Here is a 15,507-nt window from a genome sequence, read left to right as displayed (position 1 = left end):
CATGACTAGGATGGCAGAAGCTGGGGATCAAACCAGGAACCCTCACAACCGCTCTACCAACCAAGCCACGTCCCCACATCACTAGTCAATAGTGCACAAATAATAGGCTATAAGTAATATATGAAGATATATATATATATATATATATATATATGCATACTATACATGTATACATATACATAATATACATATACATACTATACATAAACATAATATATATATATATACTAAACATATATACATAACATACTGTTCATATATACATACTGTACATGCACGCACGCACACACACATATACAGTATATATATATACTTGTATTGTGAATAAATAGCAATTGTTGAAGGACTAGAAATTATGTGTACGTGGTGTATTTGCTTACATGTTATGTACATTCCAGAAGTTGTGTATATAAGTGAGATGAAAAATGAATCTAATGTAGATCCCTTGTAGTTCTAGCCTGCGTGTAGCACTTTGATTGATTTGTCTTTAGCTATTGACTGTACAGCCTTCCACTATTCCCTCGTAGTTGTATGTTTTGGTTCGTGTTGCCTCTACTTAACAGCCGTAAAAAGATTAGAACGTTCCCAAATATATTACACTATATATATTCATTCATACATTGTATTGCTTTAATTTATTTTCTTGTAAAACCAAAAAATAATAATAATCATTTTTAAGGTGTGGCTACTTTTATTTTATTTTGTTGTAGTAGTAGCGACTTGTTTTTTCATTTACGGAATCCGGTCAACTTCCTTTATTTTTACTTTTTTAAACTGCGTATGCAAGTGACGTCGAGGCCACATTGGGGCCACATTGGGGCCTGTGCGCGTTCATACTGGAGTCTGATTAAGATCACATTTTACTTGTAATCTAAAAAGTCAGCTGGAAAAAATGGGATTTAGAAAAAATCAGACTTGGTCCACTTTGGCCTGCAGTGTATACATGGTCAGTGTTGTGGATTTAAATAAAACCATTTATTTTGTCACATGTACCGCCCAAATGCAGCTGAGATTGGCTCCAGCGACCCTCCGCAACCCTGAAAGGGACAAGTGGTAGAAAATGGACGTATAGACAATTGAATTTCCTACAATTGGTTTTAAAACTGAGCTAAAATCAAGTTGCGGACTCAACGTCCAACTCAAACATGTACAGTACAGCAGATAAGCTACTATCGTTTGACAAGTCCATCCATCCATCCATCCATTTTCTATCGCTTATCCCGTTCGGGGTCGTGGTGGGTGCTGGAGCCTATCTCAGCTGCATTCGAGTGCAAGGCGGGGTACACCCTGGACAAGTCAACGAATCAAAAAAATAATCGCTGACTAGTCGACTATCAAAATAATTGTTAGCTGCAGCCCTATTATTGTGCCAATGTTTTGTGCAAATGCACAAGTCTTGTTTTAAAAGTGTAAATACTATTAATAATTGTCATAATCATATATATAAATTTCAGAATCATATTCTTATCCCATTTTAATTGCATATTATGATACAGAAAAAGGTGCCACTGCTTTTAGCCTTAAATCATTGGTTAATAAATACTGTAGTATAGTATGGTTAAATTACCTTTTTTTACTGCATTTTCCTGTAGTAACACAATCATTGTGGTTTTTACTCTGAATCTACATATGCATAATCGCCATCGCAATAATATTACATATTTTTCCCTACATTTTGTTATTATCACTTCTTACTAGTTCTAACTCTGATTAAGGACAAATAAAATTCCTGAGTACGATTTAATTTAATAAAGTGTTTGGTTACCAAAAGAAACACGAACGACACAGGAAGCCCTTCATACCGACAGCCGTCAGACTGTATAATGCATATGTTGCTGTAAATGTATAATGTATTTATATTATTCACATGTGAATAATGCTGTATAATAGACTGCATTTATGTTATTTACATGTGAATAATGCTGTATAATAGACTGTATTTATATTATTCACATGTGAATAATGCTGTATAGTAGACTGGATTTATATTATTCACATGTAAAAAAGACCTAAGTGTTTATTGTCTATTGTGAGCGAACTGTGGTGCTGAATTTCCCCCAGGGATCAATAAAGTACTTTCTATTCCATTCTATTGGTGTTGCAATAAAAAGTATAATGTAAAAGTAGAGAACAAATGTTTGTAAGGGTCTGATTTATTTTTACTCTTAATTTGTTCAAATGCCTCAGTGCCATGGAGGCGAAACCATAAAATTAAAATTAACGATTAAAGCATCTTATAATATTTGCATAGGTTCTATGATATGCTCAATATTGCTATTGTCCTCAATTCTAGTGCTAACACACAACTGTTGATCAGTAATCCATGTTTGCACTACCTCTGCCATCCGGGTCTTCCATGGTCCCTGCCAGTGGTATCGTCCTGCCTGATACAAGGTCAGTCCCACATCCCAAAACAGGTACACTGAGACCTGATCCCATGGGGTCTGGGTACTCCATTCCCAGCAAGGCGGGCACAGCAATGCCAGAGGAAGGCATGTCTCCTGGTTTGAGCAACACAGGAGCACAAAGTGGATATACAGTAACTACCTATGTATCAATGAAACACTGGTTCCCCTTGTTGCTAGGCAGAATTTCTGGTGGCCTATGGCTGTACTGCCTCAAACAGTAGAGAAAAAAAAGGGACATGTGGCAGAAACACAGCCATACTCCTCCAAAATAAGGCACCATAAATGCAGATGTCCCAACCTGATATTTGCCTTTTTAGCTGATCTTTTCCGCAGCTGTGTCACAGTGTTTACATGGCTAAGAGTTGTACTCACATGAAAGATTCCTTCAAAAGGGATGCAAGCTCAGGGAGACACAATTACATTTCCAGATTCCTTATTACATACATGGTCAAGGTTGACAAACAAATTCATGCGGGAGTTTCATAAATTCCAGGAGGGTGTGTGTCTTCAAGTTGCAACGAAAGTGTCATCTATCCACAGTGCGAAGTCGCTCTAAGTAGGGATGATGTTCGTTAAGAAATTATCGAGTTCGATGCCATTATCGAATCCTCTTATCGAACCGATTCCTTATTGAATCTCTTATCGAATCTAGATAGGTTGTTGTGTGTGCACTGAGTTCCAATAGCCATAGATGTTAAAAGACTGGGCCGGCACGCTGTTTATATGGAGGAAAGGTGGACGTGACTGAGGACAGCATGCGGCCGTTAAAGGATGAAGGTTTCAGGTGAGAGAGGACGTTAAAGGCACGCCCCCAGTGAGCATATAGTGCTGCTATGTGCGTTGTAAATAAAAAAATTGCCGACAAGCATCACCAACATGGACGCTCACTTTCGACATCCCGGTGAAGCACACTGGAGAAGAAGGGGACCAGCACGGTAGAGAATCCATATGCACAACGGGGCAAGAGAAGTCGGCTTTTACTGTTGTGCTAGCTTTCTATGCTAATGGACAACGAGACTGACTTTGAAAATGAGGAGAGGGAATCTGGCGTGTTTGATGGAGAACTTGCCCTGTTCTTCATTTCGGACACAGAAGATGAGGACTTTGATGGATTTGTGGATGAGGATTGATCAAAAAATAATGTGGGTACATTGATAAATACTAGAGATGTCCGATAATGGCTTTTTTGCCGATATCCGATATTCCGATATTGTCCAACTCTTAATTACCAATTCCGATATCAACCGCTACCGACATATACAGTCGTGAAATGAACACATTATTATGCCTAATTTTGTTGTGATGCCTCGCTGGATGCATTAAACAATGTAACAAGGTTTTACAAAATAAATCAACTCAAGTTATGGAAAAAAAATGCTAACATGGCACTGCCATATTTATTATTGAAGTCACAAAGTGCATTTTTTTTTTTTTAACATGCCTCAAAACAGCAGCTTGGAATTTGGGACATGCTCTCCCTGAGAGAGCATGAGGAGGTTGAGGTGGGCAGGGTTGGGGGGTGGGGTTGAGGTGGAGGGGGTAGGGGGTAGCGTGGGGTGTATTTTGTAGCGTACCGGAAGAGTTAGTGCTGCAAGGGGTTCTGGGTATTTGTTCTGTTGTGTTTATGTTGTGTTACGGTGCGGATGTTCTCCCGAAATTTGTTTGTCATTCTTGTTTGGTGTGGGTTCACAGTGTGGCGCGTATTTGTAACAGTGTTAAAGTTGTTTATACGGTCACCCTCAGTGTGACCTGTATGGCTGTTGACCAAGTATGCGTTGCATTAACATGTGTGTGAGAAGCCGTAGATATTATGTGATTGGGCCGGCACGCAAAGGCAGTGCCTTTAAGGTTTATTGGCGTTCTGTACTTCTCCCTACGTCCGTGTACCACTCCGTACAGCGGCGTTTTAAAAAGTCATAAATTTTACTTTTTGAAACCGATACCGATAATTTCCGATATCACATTTTAAAGCATTTATCGGCCGATAATATCGACAGTCCGATATTATCGGACATCTCTAATAAATACTTCACTAAAGTACAACCCAACTCAACTTTGCTCCTGCTGCCTTTTTAAATCAGCGTCCATGCATGCTCGCGTATGTTTTAAGCTAGCGTATGTTTTAAGCTAGCGTATGTTTAACCATGCCTGAGCCCAAAAATACGCTGTGCCTTATTTATGCGTTAAAGACAGAAATAGCACCCGTAACTGACACGGCGCCTTTTAATACGGTGCGCCCTATGGTCGCGAAAATACGGTATAGTGGCTTCGATAACGGGAACCGGTTCTCAAAAAGGGATTCGAATCTATGGAATCGGTTCTTTTCTTATCGAACAATCGGGAGAACCGGTTTCGAACATCATCCCTACTTCTAAGATACCTATACTAAGATACGGTTATACAGTTATTCCAAGTGCATTATCACTGGAGGACTAGAGGAAAAGGAATAGCAAAGCATGCTACACGCGCACAAGAAGCTAACCGCTAGCTTCAATGTGAAGTAGACGTGATCAATCCCGATGTTGATACTACCGATACCTAGCATAGTATGAGTTTACAAACAATAATACAGTGATTTTATCCATATTTTTCGTTTACTTGTTCTTATTTTTACAAAATCCTTACTTTATTGGTAATTGTTGTCATTGTTTAAAAAATCAGGGAGTGTTTGTGTAGAGGATTTTGCCTCACCTAGTGAACCTCCATCTTGGTGCAGACGCATAGTGGTGTCCAGCAGGATCTCCAGCCTAGTTTGCACCTGCAGCTGGCAGTGCTGACTCCTCCTCCAGTGCGAATGGAGCTCCTGGCTCGCTGCACCAACACCATCCTGACAACTCTGCCCCCGCTCTCCTCTCATATGGAGCTGCAAAGTCAGGTCTGAACCCCACTCTTCATTTAGGGGCCTCAAGAGCTTCACTATTTTCAACATTGCAGTCAAAACCTAGTGAGCAAATTATTAGTCATTAGGTTTGGTGATACTAAATAGGATCTGTATTTCAAAAAGTCACCATGCTGTCGAGAAGGGTCTGATATCCTCCTGCATGAGGCACCAGCTGCCCGGCCCGGATGCTCGCACCTCCCACTCTCACCATCAGCCCACTGAGAGGCTCAATGAAGGACTCGCCCAGCAGGGCTCCACATACTGGCAGAACCACTCCTACATGTCGACTCCAGACATTAATAAAAGTGGTTGCATGTAGCGACTCACAAGCACTACTAACCTGTCACTGGATCTAGACTGACCCCAGCAGTCAGCACAACATTCCCTGTCCGGGGATCCAGCATGGGATAGCCCACCTGAACGGGTTGCAGCATGCGGGTGATGGGGCAGATGTGCGTCTTTCCCAAAGGGTAAACCAGACCAGTGTGTGGGTGGATGGTTACAGCTAGAATGGGCACTGGGACCCCTGTGTCAGGGTCTGTCATGGGCGCACCTAGCTGCAGTTTTTGGCCTGGTCGGAGGCCTCTGAGCCGGACGCTGGGCAGAGGCTGGTTTGAATGGCAAGATGTTGGGTATGGAATGAAGGGAATAAGAGGACTTTCCCATGTCTTGGTATCTCCTTGTAAAGGTAAAAAGACAAGTTTCTACTATTAGGTACAATCTATTTTGTAGTATGTCCAAGCTAGGAATGGGCCGGGTACTGCTTTTAAGATATACGGTACCCCAATATTAAGAAGTGACGGTTTTAAAACCGCAACAATGTTCCTTAATATTGTCTATACGCTATAAGCCAAAGGGAAAGTGAAAGTTAGGTCTTGTGTGGCTGCAGTAGCAATATCAGGACTCTTGCCGCTGCACACAGCTCTATACGACAGATGAAGGAGGCTCGTCCCCTAATCTATTCCCTCTGTTTTAAAGGGGCCATAATATGACTTGTTTTCTACATTAAAACAACTCTTTCTTGTGGTCTACATCAGTGTTTTTCAACCACTGTGCCGTGAGATACAGTCTGGTGAGCCGTGGGAGATTATGTAATTTCACCTAATTGGGCTAAAAATATTTTTTGCAAACCAGTAATTATAATCCGTAAATGTGCCGTTGTTGAATGTCCGTACTGTCTAGAGCTCGGCAAAGTAACCGTGTAATATTCTTCAATACCAGTAGGTGGCAGCAGGTAGCTAATTGCTTTGTAGATGTCGGGAACGACGACAATGGTTTGCAGGTAAAAAGGTGTCTAATGCTTAAACCAAAAATAAACAAAAGGCGAGTGCCGTTAAGAAAATGCATTGAAGCTTAGGGAAGGCTATACAAAACTTGTCACGTGGGGGTCGCAGCTAGCTGCGGGGTTGTTCTTCCAACGCAAAATAGACGGCTCCGGACGACAGCGTGAAGGTAGGCTTGGATTTATTGACATTAAACAGTCACTACCACAAAACAAAGATACAACCAAAGAAAAGGCAAGTGTGCCTAAAACATATGAAGCTACTAATTAACAAAAACTAGGACATGGACATGGAAACTTACTTTGTCAAAACTAGACATAAACCGGAGTGACATGACGACAATGCAGGCAGGACAAGTGATGAACAAGGTATGCTTAAATAACAGTGACATGATTGGTGACAGGTGTGTGTGAGTCAAAACGTGAAACAGGTGCGTGACGTGACAGGTGAAAACTAATGGTTGCTATGGTGACCAGACAAGGGAGTGAAAAGACAGAAACTAAACAAAACATGACTTAAAACAAAACATGATAATACAGACATGACAGAGCCCCTCCCTTAAGGACAGATACCAGATGTCCAAGAAAAAAAAACAAAGATCAATAGTCATGGGAGGGCGGGAGGGGGACATGGCGGTGGGTCGCCAGCCCAAGTGGCCCCGAATCCACCGAGGCAAAGTCAAGTGGCGGCGGCGAGTGGAACGCCGCTGCAGCAGGCGAGGCGGGCGCCCAGGGATTGGCCACATTCGTGGCCGACTGGGAGGTGGGCGCACTTGGCGTGGCGGACGACCAGGTAGCGGCCATATCCGTGGCCGACGAGGAGACAGGCGCGTCGTCAACTTGGCAGGCGTGGCAGCTCGGCGTGGCAAGTCAGGCGGCGAAGCTCGGCGTGGCGCGTCCGGCGGCGAAGCTCGGCGTGGGTCTTGGTCTTGGTCTAGGCGTGGGTCTTGGTCTTTGTCTTGGCATGGCGGGTCTTGGTCTTGGTCTTGGCATGGCGGGTCTTGGTCTTGGTCTTGGCATGGCGGGTCTTGGTCTTGGTCTTGGCATGGCGGGTCTTGGTCTTGGCATGGCGGGTCTTGGTCTTGGTCTTGGCATGGCGGGTCTTGGTCTTGGTCTTGGCATGGCGGGTCTTGGTCTTGGTCTTGTTCTTGTTCTTGGCGTGGAGGGTCTTGGACTTGGCGTGGAGGGTCTTGGACTTGGCGTGGAGGGTCTTGGTCTTGGCGTGGAGGGTCTTGGTCTTGGACTTGGCGTGGAGGGTCTTGGTCTTGGACTTGGCGTGGAGGGTCTTGGTCTTGGACTTGGCGTGGAGGGTCTTGGTCTTGGTCTTGACATGGAGCTGGTGCTAGCCTTGGTGAGGCGACAGGTGCTAGCCGTGGCTCTGGTGCTAGCCTTGGCGCTAGCCGTGGAGCAGGAATTGGAGCAGGTGCTAGCCGAGGAGCAGGAACTGGAGCAGGTGCTAGCCGAGGAGCAGGAACTGGAGCAGGTGCTAGCCGAGGAGCAGGAACTGGAGCAGGTGCTAGCCGAGGAGCAGGTGGAGGTGGCCTAGCTGGGGGTTGCGGCTTTACATGCCGACGGACTAGTGGTGGAGGACGGGCTGGAGGTTGCTGCCTGGTTGGGTGCATCTGAGTCACCCCACCAGCACAGCTCCCGGTCCCAGCCCCCCCCTCAAGGAGCGGATACCAGACGCGCTCCCTGAGGTCTGGCATCTTCTTTAGGGGTGGGTGTAGGGGGGTAGACTCCTCCCCACTAAATTGTCCAAAATGTCTATTCCCTACCCCCACTTTAGACTGGGTCTGAAAAAATCTAAATTTAGAGACAATTTTCTCAAAAGGATTTTTCTTTGAAACAAAGTCCATAGTGGGCAGCTGACAGAGGGTGTAAATAGACTCAAAAAAAAAATCTTGGTTTCTGACGTCATCACCAGTGGGCGGGATGACGTCATCAGCACGGGTCTCCTGCGGCGGGAAGGAAGAATGGGCTGGTTGTGGAATCTTGTTGTCCGGATGAAGATTTTGGGGGAACAACGCGTTATGCTGGCGAGAAAAAGCCTTTCTGGCTGGCTTCCATTTTTGCCAGTGCGTCTCCATCACCTCCTCGTGGCCGGTCTGCGGAAGAACGTATGCTGCCTGCATTCTGTCACGTGGGGGTCGCAGCTAGCTGCGGGGTTGTTCTTCCAACGCAAAATAGACGGCTCCGGACGACAGCGTGAAGGTAGGCTTGGATTTATTGACATTAAACAGTCACTACCACAAAACACAAAGATACAACCAAAAAAAAGGCAAGTGTGCCTAAAACATATGAAGCTACTAATTAACAAAAACTAGGACATGGACATGGAAACTTACTTTGTCAAAACGAGACATAAACCGGAGTGACATGACGACAATGCAGGCAGGACGAGTGATGAACAAGGTATGCTTAAATAACAGTGACATGATTGGTGACAGGTGTGTGTGAGTCAAAACGTGAAACAGGTGCGTGACGTGACAGGTGAAAACTAATGGTTGCTATGGTGACCAGACAAGGGAGTGAAAAGACAGAAACTAAACAAAACATGACTTAAAACAAAACATGATAATACAGACATGACAAAACTAAAACTGAACTGGCTGCAAAGTAAACAAAAACAGAATGCTGGACGACAGCAAAGACTTACAGCGTGTGGAGCAGAGGGCGTCCACAAAGTACATCCGTAAATGACATGACAATCAACAACAAAATAGGAGCGTAAGACAAGAACTAATACACTACACACAGGAAAACATCACAAAACTCCAAAAAAGTCAGGGCGTGATGTGACAGGTGGTGACAGTACACCTACTTTGAGACAAGAGCTATATTGATGCATGGTTGGTTATGGTTGGAATTCATATCAAACAATTGCGAGAACGACTTTTTATTGTCTGCTGGGTTTCATTTTTTAATGTTTTCTGCTGGTGGTGTGCCTCAGAATTTTTTCAATGAAAAAAATGTACCTCGGCTCAGAAAAGGTTGAAAAACACTGGTCTACATAACATGTGTTGGTGGTTTGCATAGATTATTGTAGGACCGTTTTCAAGCCGCTTTCTGTCCGTCTCTTCAGGATGCACTATTTTGTGGGCGGTCTTATTTACTATCTTTGTTGTAGTTTTACCGCTTCCATAGCGAGTCTGCTGACGGATTAAGTTCGAACTATACGCTTCTTTGTATTAGAAATAGCCGTCAGGGCTCGCAAGGCCTTCTCTGCTGGCCTAACATAAATCATGATCACAAATTACTAAAACTTAATTTTATTTTTAATTTGCTTACCATAAATATATAAAAGTATTCATCATATTCTTTTCATGGCATAATACCCTACTCAGTGGCCTAGTGGTTAGAGTGTCTGCCCTGAGATCGGTAGGTTGTGAGTTCAAACCCCGGCTGAGTCATACCAAAGACTATAAAAATGGGACCCATTACCTCCCTGCTTGACACTCAGCATCAAGGGTTGGAATTGGGGGTTAAATCACCAAAAATGATTCCCAAGTGCGGCCACCGCTGCTGCTCACTGCTCCCCTCACCTCCCAGGGGGTGATCAAGGGTGATGGGTCAAATGCAGAGAATAATTTCGCCACACCTCGTGTGTGTGTGACAATCATTGGTACTTTAACTTTAACTTTAGGCTCCAGTGTTGCTTGTTTTTACGTTAGATCTTTTATCCAATAAGAATTCAGCTAGCTTGTTGCCAGGGCTGGATGAATTTTGCCAGAGGCCTTCTGACACAACATAGCTGCGTTCTGTGCAGTGTAAACGAACAGAGCACATACAGTTGATAGACAGTTGCAATAGCCAATCAGATCACAAGTTTTTGACGGAAGCCCATCCAGGTTGCCTGACGTTAACGTGACTCTGATTGGATACTCATTTGTCCCTCCCAAGTGAGTATCCAATCACAAGTTGCAATTTACGAAAGCAGGAAGTGTCGCACCAGAGCAGAGGAATCACCGGCACTCACTTTTTTAACCCACAAAGAAGGAGAACAAAACGTTGATTAGGTGGCAGATATAAATTTGCGGGATCATTTTCAAGAAGGATACTTAAAGAGAAACTACATCTTGTGAGACGAAGTCAGCCGGACGCTAATGTCCACCGCTTCCAATCGAATCAACCGACTACGGGCGGTGTTATATGGCATCTGATGGGTACTACAAATTGTGAGTTCAAATATTTTATTTCTTTTTTTTTCACGTTTTTTTAATATGTTTTTAACAATTATTGTCATTTTGACAGGACCACGTACAATATGTTTAATTGCTGGTTTATTGATTTTTAAATGCGCCGGAAAATAGCCTGTTTACTACACTGTTGAGGGGTTTTAATGCTCAGTAGTGCGCAAATGTGTTTCTGTATAGTATTTCTCCAGCCGCGGTCATTTGGTGACATACATTATGGTATTTTGAGAGGTAATTATTGAAGTTTGGACATCACTGAAGGCCTAGGTGGGAAACGCACGGCCCGCCACTGCACAAGTATGAAGGAATGCAAGGGTGTTTTATAAATATCTCCGCAATGTCTCCGAGGTTTGATTTAAAAATGTTGGAACTTATACAGATCCCAAATACACAAAAGCAGGTACCAATAGGTAAAAGTAGTATGTTTTGCATAATAGGGCCCCTTTAAATGACAAAATCGGCATCGGTATCATGTGTTTATGTTGTGATTTGCATCAGCCATTTCGTGATTGCACTTATTTTCGTTTTTTGTTTTTATTTTTTTTACAAAAAAAATATTCATGTTGTTGTCACTTGAGTTTTAGGTTTGGCAACAATAGACTGCACTAAGAATTGTAAATATTTTTTTAATGCATTTTAAATATATATGCTCCACGTTCATCATATTCTGTTTAAAAATGACTGTTTAGCGGAAAAAAGTTATTTGTCTCTTCTTTTAAATAATGATATTTAGAATTAACAGATTTTAGAGCTGTAATCATAATACAATAGCATGATACTATATCTGTCCTTTTTAACCCTTGGTCTATTCCGTAGCGTGGGGAAACGTAATGACGTTCAATTACTGTTGAGCAGAAATGTACAAAGAAAAGAGCACATTATGGAAATTTCAGATCCATAGCCATTGTGAGTCATTCTCCAGTCTGAGTGGACAATTTTCACTTTGATTGCCGTGAGACGACATCACTGCTGAAAATTATCTGTCTCGGGTGCACTCAATAATGAGGAAAAATTGTATTTATCTGCAGTTAATCAAGATTAATTTTGAGTTAACGTTATCGTTTTACAGCTATATTGTTTACCTAAGTTTATCATACTGTCAAAATCTCATACCCACATATATCTAGTCCCAACTAAGAGTAATGCTCACAGCTAGCATGATAACAACCGTTGTGGATCTGTTGTGTTACAGGAATGCAGTGGTGGGCCGTCAGGGCCAGCAGGGACTTCTCTGCTGGCCTAACATGAATCATGATCATAAATTAACAAAAGTTAATTTTATTTTTAATTTACTTTCCATAAATATATACAATTATTCATCATATTCTCTTCATGTCATAATAGGCTCCAGTGTTGCTGGTTTTTTTTGTTCTAGCTTTTATCAGAATTCTGCTAGCTTGTTGCCAGCGCTGCATGAATTCTGCCGGAGGCCTTCTGAAACAACATTAGCGGCGGCTGTGCAGTGTAAACGAACAGAAGACATACAATTGATAGTTGCGATAGCCAATCAGATCACGAGTAGCCCATCTAGGTAGCCTTACGTTAAATGTGACTATAACGAGAGGAGGAAGTGGCACCGGAGCAGAGAAATTTTTATACAATTTTTAATTTTAACCCACAAAGAAGGGTTAAAAAAGGATATTTAAAGATAAACTAGATCTTGTGAGACGAGGTCGGCCAACCCCGGAAGCTAGCTAAGATGTCCCGGCGGCGAAATGGTTTGTCCGCCACTTCTACTTGATCCCTGATGTGAGCCGAGGATGTCGTTGTGGCTTGTGCAGCCCTTTGAGACACTTGTGATTTAGGGCTATATAAGTAAACATTGATTGATACTTGAATCAACCAACTAAGAGTGGCACCACTGGCTTATACGGCGTCGGATGGGAGCTACAAATTGTGAGTTCAAATATTTTATTTGGGGACGGCGTGGCACAGTTGGGAGAGTGGCCGTGCCAGCAACCTGAGGGTTCCCGGTTCAATCCCCACCTTCTACCAACCTCATCACGTCCGTTGTGTCCTTGAGCAAGACACTTCACCCTTGCTCCTGATTGGTCGTGGTTAGGGCCTTGCATGGCAGCTCCCGCCATCAGTGTGTGAATGTGTGTGTGAATGGGTGAATGTGGAAATAGTGTCAAAGCGCTTTGAGTACCTTGAAGGTAGAAAAGCGCTATACAAGTATAACCCATTTAATTTCTTAATTTTTTCCACGTTTAGTACATTTTTTTACAATTATTTTAATTTTGACAGTACCACGTAAGATATGTTTGATACGGGTTTATTGATTTTTAAATGCGCTGAAAATGCTGAGGTGATCCAATGCCCATTTCTGTTTAGTTTTTCTCCCGCCGGGGTCTTGTGGTGACATAAATGATGGTATTTTGAGAAGTATTTATTGTAGTCGAACTAAGTAGGACATCATTAAATGCCTAGGTAGGAAACGCACGGCCCGCCACTGCAGTAATGTAATGGGAATAGTTTGTGCTGTTGAATCATGCTACAGAAAGTACAGTATGTACAAAAAACCCTAAGGCATACCTAAACCTACAGTATGAGGATTGTACATCTTGCTTTGTTGACAAACCTATTTTAAATGACAATTAATACAATACCTATATGCTAACTAACATATAGTATTAAAGTATATATTATATATCACGTACAGTAGCCAAATAACTTTTACGTTACATTCGATATTCATCATTTAAGTTAAGACAAATCGTTTTATTGTCATTTTCTTCACTATTTGGATTGTATGCTGACTTTTAAGTAAGTTACCTGCGCATGAATCGGTTGTAATCACCAAAGTGGAGCTTTCAGGGTCGTAGGCGACGTTTCCAGCAATGGGCAAAAGGTGGCCGGTGTGTGGATGAAGGAAGAAATCCGGAGGAACCGCCATAGTGTGACCACTTGACAGTAACATATGGCTGTGGGCGTTTGGTCTTATTAGGCCTGTGACTGCATCATAATGAAGGGGACAACAGTCTACCAGGGAGCCATCAGAACCTGCAGAGATCGATATGAACATGTGTCAAAAATATTGTTGCACTGCACATTTCCACCAACAGATGATGCTGTTTCTTTGCAAATCTTAAGTCATTTTCCAACAAGCAAGCTCACCAAAAAGAGCATCTTTACTGAGCACAGAGCCCGAGTCAGGACACAGCAGCTTGGCCCCTGTGCCTTCACCCAAGAGCCCCCAGGATCCCTGACGCCGGCACTCTGCTGACACCAGCTCCTCCAACTCAGCCACTGCAGACCTCAACCGCTGAATCAAACTAAGTTGTTTTTAAATTTAAAATTGAACAGATTTCCTTGGTAAATAACGACATACTTTTGATGGCTTTGTCCATATAACGCGTGGTTATTGGCGTGGACCTTGCCCAGTATTCTGGTGCATTCTCGAACCTGAGCTGTGAACACACTGTGGACCCTCTGCTGGGCCTGCTGCTCTCGCCTCAGAGCCTGGAGGAAGCCAACAAAAGAAAACAGTCCGGAAAATGTGCACACTAACACATTAAACATAAATATGCGAGATAAACCTGGAGTTGACTGTCGAGCAAAGTCCTCAACTGAGCGGCCAAAGATCTCCTTCGGACCACCTCCTTCTCCACTTCTCTCCTCGTCTTCTCATGACCATCTACCGTGCTCTCCTCGTCCAGCGAGCGTGGGTGCAGAAGACCCAGTTTGTCAAAAACACCCTGGTAAAGCTCCTTCACCTACAAACAAATATATATGTCCATCACAATGTAAGAGACAGAGAGAAGAGGCACTGAAATGTCCACCTCTGAAGTTTTGGAATTTCATGACATCACGAAGGAAAACATCCTTTCTCATGGACATCGGACAATATCTAGCCCGACCCCCAGTATAATTTTGGACTTTTTTATGTAAAATGCGTAATAAGATAGCACAGACTATAGAGACATGCACGTTTTTATGGGATTTTGAGGGATTTCACATCTCTCTTTACATCTTTATCATTGCTAATGTCCTTAGGGCTGCAACAAAAACCTCAACTCGGTAGCACAAACAGGATGAAAACAAGGGAGAAGAGAAAAGAGAAGGAAAACTGAGAAGTGATGGGATTATGCCAGGACTTGTGGTAAATGTGTTCTCACGACAATGTATACCTTTATTACCCTCACCCCAACTGCTCTAAAAAAAAGTATGGTGGAGTGTGTAAAGTTGAACAATATCGTTTTTCTTGACACTCTTCCATGTTATATTTACAAGGAGTATAAAGGTAAATCACTGCTGTACAAAATAAAAGTACGTTACACATGCATCAGTACAATTGGAGAACTAAACATCTATCGATGCATTAGCCAGCTGTATATGCATATGTAGCTTCAGACCTCGGTGGTGAGCTGTCCCAGCCGAGTGGTGACTGTCAGGCTGTGTTTAAGCAGCAGGCTATAGAAAGTGTTGCTGCTAAAGGCCTCCAGATCCACCTGGTGCTCGTAGTCCCAGAACTCCTCCAACGAGTCTGCTTGGAGCCAAACAATGAAAATATTTAAGGCACTGGAGGAATGGACATTGGTTAATAATACATTGTTATGCCCAGAAACCAAGTAAATATGTTCTTTATCGTGGCTGTGAACAGCATACAGCAATGCATAAGAAGACTTCAAGAGATGCACAGCAGCTTGGGAAACCGTGCAGGACACTGGGGAAGAACAGACAACTGCCATACTGCCAAGAGTTTTTGGGTCGGAATCTGGCATGTTCTATGTGCTTGTGTGG

The 15,507-nt window shown here is 42.9% G+C and overlaps 1 protein-coding gene across 1 annotated transcript in view; it reads right to left on the bottom strand.

Annotated features, from left to right (window-relative positions):
* LOC133614686 (uncharacterized) overlaps positions 1–15,507 on the bottom strand; it is a 64,319-nt gene that overhangs the window by 23,669 nt on the left and 25,143 nt on the right. Inside the window, exons 11-19 of the mRNA XM_061972847.2 lie at positions 15,120–15,250; positions 14,304–14,480; positions 14,096–14,226; positions 13,882–14,039; positions 13,540–13,767; positions 5,630–5,968; positions 5,417–5,565; positions 5,100–5,349; positions 2,337–2,501 (exon numbers count right to left, since the gene is read on the bottom strand). Coding sequence (XP_061828831.2) covers positions 2,337–2,501; positions 5,100–5,349; positions 5,417–5,565; positions 5,630–5,968; positions 13,540–13,767; positions 13,882–14,039; positions 14,096–14,226; positions 14,304–14,480; positions 15,120–15,250 — 1,728 coding nt within the window. The remainder of the gene's footprint in view (positions 1–2,336; positions 2,502–5,099; positions 5,350–5,416; positions 5,566–5,629; positions 5,969–13,539; positions 13,768–13,881; positions 14,040–14,095; positions 14,227–14,303; positions 14,481–15,119; positions 15,251–15,507) is intronic.

This window comes from Nerophis lumbriciformis, linkage group LG17 (assembly GCF_033978685.3).
Source record: "Nerophis lumbriciformis linkage group LG17, RoL_Nlum_v2.1, whole genome shotgun sequence".
NCBI classification, from domain to species: domain Eukaryota; kingdom Metazoa; phylum Chordata; class Actinopteri; order Syngnathiformes; family Syngnathidae; genus Nerophis; species Nerophis lumbriciformis.
The sequence above is the reverse complement of the archived record's forward strand: the minus strand, read 5'-3'. Positions and strand labels throughout refer to the sequence as shown.